Source organism: Salvelinus namaycush, chromosome 11 (assembly GCF_016432855.1).
Source record: "Salvelinus namaycush isolate Seneca chromosome 11, SaNama_1.0, whole genome shotgun sequence".
Lineage (NCBI taxonomy): Eukaryota > Metazoa > Chordata > Actinopteri > Salmoniformes > Salmonidae > Salvelinus > Salvelinus namaycush.
In genome coordinates, this window is record NC_052317.1 from 11726388 (window position 1) to 11734263 (window position 7876).

Sequence of the window (7876 nt, forward strand, 5' to 3'; positions counted from 1 at the left end):
ATATAGGAATGAGTTTTTAATTCTTGCAATTGTTGTTCAATAGTCTGAATTATGTGATGGGTGATGCTTCCTAAAAAAATATATATAAGTAAATAAAGAAAACTGAATCATAAGAACGCTGGAAAAAAAATGGTATGTGATACACATGATTTATAACATACATAATCAGTATTTCTTTTGCCTTTTCCTGTGTTCATTTTATTCAGCATTTTATATAAAAGTCATCAAGTTAACATTGCATATAGTCATAGATATATTTATCATACAACAAACATGTTATTTTTTTACTAAACAGAACATACAATGTCCCTTTGCTTTACTGTAGTTCATAAAATAGTAACCAAAGGTACCAAGATAGGCTACTAAATGTATGTTGAAAAAGCCGTAATGAAATAACCAAACTACAGTGATGTACACCTCACTGCTTACTGACATAAAACTGCTGGTGTTGTTGATCATTCCAACAGAGAGAAGGAGGGCGTATTTAGGAGGCGATATACTTAGTGTACCATACCAAACCACAACTGCAATACAGTGAGAAAAACATTAAAATAGATATTTATAATATACAAAATGGTTGGAAGTGAGCATTTGATTTCACTGGATCTCAGTTACAGAAATACTATTTGTACCTCTTGACAGGATTCATTTTGAATTTTTATACCTGTGGCTGTTGTAGTTGCTAGCTACCTCGCCGCACATATGTCCATCTACATGCTTAGGCAATGTGTCTCAGAAATCAAAATTGTTCACACAGATTGTACTCGATATGTGTGTGTGTGTGTGTGTGTGTGTGTGTGTGTGTGTGTGTGTGTGTGTGTGTGTGTGTGTGTGCTTAACGGTCAGTTGCCATGTTACTCTGCGTCGTTTTACTCAACGCTAATCAGTTACGTGTGACGGAAATAAATAAATAAGGTACCACATTTGTTATATCATTATATGTGTTTGACATTCATTTTCTAGTTGACATGTTGTTCACCCACTGTTGAATGAATAGTTGGTCATCAGGAGCACAGAGCAGAATCCTTCTCAAAAAGCCACCTGCCTGAAAGCCCTGTCTAAAACATAGGCCACTGTATCAAACTGCCTAATCACATCACTTGACAAGAACCACTGTCAAAATATTTTGGAAGGTAGGCTAATGTTATATGTACACGTTTGATCGTGTGTTGAGAGTGCTAAATCCTTGCTAAAGATAACACATTTTCAAGCAAATAATAATGGTCTTCAATGTGTGATTAAATGTGCATTTTTTGTTGTTGTGAGGATTTGGCATCAAGCCATTGCTATCAGCGAAACAGTTCTGTTGCTGTCGTAAACTTTCAGAACAGTTCAAATGGCCCTCATTGACAACTGGCAAAGATTGATCTTATTCTTAACCCAAGATGAGAGCATGATGGCATTCCTATTGACATTTCCTGGTGTCGACTGATGCGTCGCCTGCTGGTACCATGGCATCAATTACTTTCATGACGATGACATAGGATGTATACTGATAACGTGATAGTGTAACAGAAGCACACTGTATTTGAACATTCATAATGCAGGAAATATGAGGTGTTCCTCAACCCAGGTCCTAGACAGCATGAAGCATGCAGAATTTACAAGTCTTTCATTTTGTTAACCAACTGACCAAAAAAGGACCAAAAAAGGACATTAGAATCCTGATGAAGTTAAATTCTGGCATCAGCATGCTCCCAGAACCTGAAGCACCGTTCTTTAGATAGAGCTCAGAGATGCTAGGGCCCTTCTCACACTCATCCATATTTGAGTCATCTCTCTTCCGGGGACATAAGTCAATCCCTTTGTTTTCCTGCGGTTCACCATCAACTCCACCAACTCCGTATCCACCATCGTCATCACCGACACCACGTCACCACCATCCCCACCACTATTATCATCAACGTCATCGCTGGCTGCCGCCATCTTGTGGGCGTGCATTGCGTCGTAGGTCCCTACCGCGCGGGACGGGCACAGTTCTCGGGGCTGGAGGTGAGTCTTGGTCCTCGGTGAAGCTCTCGGGGCTGCCGTCCCCATCTGGCAGACTCCCGCAGCTGGACCCAGGCGACAACGCGCCCTGGAGGAGGAGGTCGTCCTCCCTGGCCAGTCCTACCCCGTCCTGACGGGGGACCTGGGGTCCACCCTCACGGCCCCCCACCAGCAGCCCTGTCCCGTCACCCACGCCCACAGTGGCCCCTCCGTCCTGGTCATCCAGCAGGTTGGACAGGAAGCTGATGTACTTCATGGCCAGACGCAGGATCTCGTTCTTGCTCAGCTTCTTGTCCGGTGGGTGGGTGGGGATGAGTTTGCGGAGCTCGGAGAACGCCCCATTGACATTCTGCTGCCGCCAGCGCTCCCGGCTGTTGGTGAAGATCCGCCTTACGATCTTTGGTTGGCCAGCTGGCGGAGGAGAGGAAGAGGGGAGGGGAGTGGAGGGGAGGAAAGAGGAGTAATGGGAAAGATACAGGATGTGGGAAAGGGGATGCACAAATGAAGAGTAAGACTCAGTCAGTCCAAATGTCGTATTCTCTCAAATTCTGCCTTGATGTTTGTCTTATCTGCTCTACAGAATATACTTGGTCACTTTAGATGTAATCCTTCCTCTTCACAAGTAAATTGAAAAGCGACAAAGTGATGAGAATGTTTTAATGGAGGTAAAGTAGTCGAGTGAGATACAAAATGAGAATAGTGGCATGACAGAAGACAGCGTAAAGGTGGTGACGAGTGACTGCATTTTCCATTTCTGAAGACAGCTATACGGTGCCTTGGTTAACGAGCTGGTTATGTATTGTAAAGCAACCCGAAGTGGGACTCTTTAAACACTAGCACAAGATATAACGTAGTGAGCTGACCAACTTATTTAGACAACGGCACTTTTATAATCTGTATACATGTATTTGTCTATGCTCTGCCATATGTAAAGAGGTTCCTGAGTTTGGCACACCGATTACATTATTGGGTTGGCGAGCACAGTGCCGCTGGATGGACTCTAATCTTGGCTTTGCTACATTGATGTCAGAAGTGGGATAGGAGACGCAGGGGGTAACATAAATGTATGTTATTCATTATCATATATTTCCCAATGTGGTTTTTGATATAATGGTACATATAGCCAATGAATAACACCTGCGGCTCGCGTCAGAAACTGTGGGATGCATTTGAGAAATACAATATCCCGTTGGTGTACAGTATACCATTTCTTCCTCTTGGAACACACCCAGCCTCCTGTAATCTGCTAGCTTACTATGCAGCAAAGCCTTGGCAAGGTGGCAGCTAACTCCCTCCACCCTCCCCCATGCTATTTGACTGTGAGTGGTTGATCGAGCACACGAGATGCTGTATCTTACAGATGTTTCTAATAAGCTAAAACCGTAGATATCATATACGACATCATTGACTAGTTTTGGAGATTTGTTTAGGAGTGCTCTATAAATTGATGGTCGGTAGCCTATTTTCTTCAATACCTGCCCATGTTGCGGCCATGTCGTTGGATAAACGGAATGGGATGATATTGGGATGAGGAGAGGATTGAGAAGAAGACTGTAAGCAGCAGGAGGACACAACAGAGGTGCGTCTTACCATACTTAGAAAGATCTAAAAATGCGCCTACCCTCGTCGAGCTCAACCTCGTAAGGCGCAGGACGGCGCTTTACCCTGTTGCTGGGGTACATGCCGTACTGTTCCGACTCCCCTCCAAGACTAGTGGCAGAGAATAGATATGAGAAACAGGTACACACACTACCATACACACAAACTACTTACACACAGACACATATACAACAGCTTACAAATATGATGTGTAGGCAATACCAAAGTCTTTCATGAAATATATAGCCTTATTATAGCCTGTATAATATATGACATACAGATGGTCTCTGCATCCAAAATTGCAACCAAAACACATAAAGTGTAAGGGTATTATAGGCACAAGTAGTCTAACCTGAAATCTTCGCTATTCAAACTAATAAACAGAAATAAATCTGACTGCAATTAATCAACATAGGTAGCCTAGAGGTGAAGGCTCTGACAAATACCTTTGTGAAGGTGAATGAGCCAATAGCCTAGATAACAAGCTACTACATTCACTTTTCTGTTTCTCCGTTATTTAGGTTTATAGGTAGGCTATAAAAAAAAACATGTTTTGATGTAGGCTATACCTGTAAGTAATAGCTTACAAAGGATTAGGCCTATTCTGCCACAAAAATAAACGAAGATGAATAACGTATAGACGTCTGTAGGCTATAATTATAGGCTATATTATTTAGGGGGGGGGGGGGTAAATCAGGATAATATTTTTCAAAGATATTTTATAGTTTATTTTACTTTACCTGTTGATGGCAGCGAGAGGTTGCGCCAAGTTGTAGAGCATTGCTCGCGCCGGGAGAGGGAACGCGTTTGGGCTCAGCTGAACCATTCGAGCGTCGATCAGCGCGTCTCGGTGCGGCAGCGGCAACGGCACGGGTGGTCTGCGAAGCTCCGTGATCGGTACCGTTTGACTGTCGGTTCTCTGCTGTCCCGTCTTTATATCGTCTCTCCTCAAGAGCTCGATCACTGGTACTTCCCTTTTCAGGTCAAGGGCGTCGTAAGCGGTTTCCTTGGCAACGCCGTTGAGGATGATGGTCCCGTTGCGCGTGTTCCGCAGAGGCGCGTCATCTGTCTTAACCCCTTCCCCAGTGAAGTTTTCCTCCTTCGAGTCCTCCAGGTCTTGGCATCCATTCTCCCTGATGGAATCCTGCTTCAGTGGGATGCACGACTTGGCACCGGGACTTCCAGGACAAAGATCCAGCTTCATTTTTTCCATAATTTCATCACGTTGCAGTTATATCCTATGAAATGTCTCTCTATAAATCAGCTGTCGAAAACACCACACTGTGGGGCAGAAAACACTTTGTAAATGCATGCAATAAAAGAGGACTGATATAGAAGCATTATTGTTGTTGATTCAGGTCAAGGCAGTCAACAAAGGCATTTCCCGATCATTTCATCACTCCACGATTCCATCATTATAAGGCTGTTAATACTCTGTGTAGGGCAGTTGGCATAGGCCTACATGTAGCCTATAAAGCACCACATATAAAGAGAAAATGTATTCATTTCGTATAGACTATCAAGAAAATAGCCCCTAAAATGCAGGCATCTGCGCAGCAAATGTTAACATGCTTTCAATTCAGAACTGGTGGTAAATGTCCTCATCAATGCTACAAATATACTGTGATTCGCAACTCCTTGCCATGTTGTTTTGGAGGCAATGGTTGTTTTATTTCCCCCCCACATCTTGGATTAGACCCTAAAAAAATCCTATAAGGCTGATCGAAGGGTTCGCTATTAGGAAACAAAATAGACTAGGCCTTGTAATTCTCCAAATAGCCTACCTATGGGCATGTTTGAGTGCACCACACTGAATATTTTTCAGAAAATAAGTAATAAATGTAGTGTGAACAGCGAACACAGTGGATATGAATAACGCGCGGTGCACGTTACGAGAGGTCAGTCAAAAACATCATTGACTGCTTTTGATGGCCAATGGTGTTGTTCAGCGAAATACTTTCCACCTCACACTACTGTTTTAAAACGTCCGTTATTGTCATTTGAAAAACAGTGACCAAGGCCTATATGGAGCAAGCATTCAATGTGACATTTGAAATGAAAATTGGTGCTGCTGTTTTCGAAAATGACCTTTTATTTAAATCATATATATATTTTAAAAAACATTTTGTGAGAAAAGCCGCCTGAATTGTGAGCATTAACTTGAAATATTTCCTTTTGAAATGACCTATTAGGCCTATTTAATTTGATCATGTGAAAGAATGTGTTATTAACAAGAGAGTAAGTGAATCTCATTCTTAATTGTCTTTATTGTTGAAACAAACCTCATCAAAATGGCTTTTCTCTGGGGAATTTTATTTTCTATGGTTAAAGCTATAGCCTACGATCCAATAGGCAGTCACTTCGATTATAGATTGCATCAGACATTTGGAACAAAGGTTGACATCACCGAGCTATTGTTCGAATGTTTGATTTATTTTTCTTTCCCTTTTTGGTTCTATCGATGCTGTAGTACTGACATGTGTAGCCTACCATAATCCAAAACAACGAAGAAACCACAAGCCAATCATTTTGAACTGTAGGATAATAATATAGCTTACCATTGTCAATGAGACAATAACAATAATTATTCCTATTCATACAATCATTAAAATAGGCCAAAACAATCACACAAAACCGTTTCGAACCAATAGCCACATAATTATTTATGATTAGCCTATAATTGTTTAAAAATAAATCCAAGAAAATAATAGGGCCTAATGCGTTCCTAATGTATTCTAAAGTGGCCAACCAACGAACAATAACGAAAAAACACTTCAAACACACTCCTAATTGTAATTCAAAAATATTTACCGTGCAAACCCCAGGCATGGAAAAAGGAAATATCGATTAATTTTATGCGCTTACCGTTCCCGACGTCTTGTTGATGCTAGTGTGAAAGTGGAGCCATTTTGTGAGTGGGTCATCCATGTCTGAGGTTTTTTTTAGTGCCGGTGAAGTGCAGTGTGGAACTGGAAGTGAGGTTTGAGTTATTCCTCACTGCGTCCAGCGCGCCCGCTCAGTATGGGGAGCGGAACACGAGCGCAATGTGGCCAGGCGAGATAAGCGCACGGCAGCGGACTCTTCGTTCCTGATAAGCCACTAAACCCATTATTTATGAAATGATTCATTATTATTTGGCTGTCGTAGGCTATATAGGCTTGTGGAGGGCAAAGCATAAAGACATATGGATGCAGCTCCAGTAACTACAACGATGCGAGGTATAGGCAAAAGGTGAATCTAGGTGGTTATATTTTTCTGATATTATTCCGCCCCTGGAAAACAAACAAACAACTCTTTAAGGTACAATGTTTATCTTTGTCGTGCATAAGGCTTAATTTCCAATTAAAATTAGGCAATAAAACCCTATAATTTGTAGACCGAGACTGATAATAGTCATAGGATATAATAATAATAGCCTAATAATCATAATTATAAACTAATCATAATCATTAGGCTGTAATAATATACATTTCAGTTGAATCTAGGCCTATTCTCTAATATTCTATTCTATTAATTTCAACATCGTACTTTAGAGATGACCAATGTGTAATTTTTTGGTCTAAGTTGAATACACAAATGGACCCAATACCAAATGACTTCTGATGCTGGAAGGAATTGTTCACTGTCATTGTTTTTATGTAGCTTATCTATGGGGTAGCCATGCCTGGTATTCGTGGCAAATTTAGCGGGAGTCCCCCGGGGTGACATGGCTGAGAGAGATAAAACCCATATCAGCTCGCTTTCATCGGATAAGCCGAGGGAGAAATCAGCAGTGACGCACCATCACTGGAGGACATACAGCATAGGCTATAGGCTAAATGGTCAGGTATTTTCCGCGCTTTTTTTGTTAATTCAAATGAAGGGCGCAACAAGCCTATCATAATTCAGTTTTATTGGAATATCTTACCCCATGTTCGATAAGGATAGGCTATAGCCTAGTAGGCTACGAGTAGGAATATAGGCCTTGGTTTACAGTCTGTGTCTATAGCCTAACCTACTTTGTCGGACCATCAGAGGTGGCAAGGTTTAGGCCTATTCTTACACTTAGTATAATGTATAATAAGACTTATTTGGCCATTAATATGTAGCCTATTCTACAAAGACAAGTTGAGACAGAGTGTGCGGCTGTCCTTCTACTCCAGCACCTCGCCTAAACAGGTGTGCGTTTCTTTCGCCTCCAGAGACATATTTACTGACATGTCTAAGCTTCATACTGTGGAAAAACGTCCTCGGCTAAACGGAACACATTAGAGCCACTTACTTCCATTGATAAAAATCCCCACCAATG

The 7876-nt window shown here is 41.6% G+C and overlaps 1 protein-coding gene across 1 annotated transcript; it reads right to left on the reverse strand.

The window, feature by feature from the left end:
• Positions 1-185: 185 nt before the first annotated feature.
• On the reverse strand, positions 186-6569 carry LOC120055821 (T-cell acute lymphocytic leukemia protein 1-like). Its single transcript, XM_039003808.1, has 4 exons — positions 6454-6569; positions 4329-4869; positions 3611-3699; positions 186-2400 (listed from the first exon to the last, which is right to left on the reverse strand). Exons 2-4 carry the CDS (start codon positions 4799-4801, stop codon positions 1907-1909), a joined length of 1056 nt encoding a protein of 351 aa, XP_038859736.1. The 5' UTR covers positions 4802-4869; positions 6454-6569; the 3' UTR covers positions 186-1906.
• Between the last annotated feature and the right edge of the window lie 1307 nt (positions 6570-7876).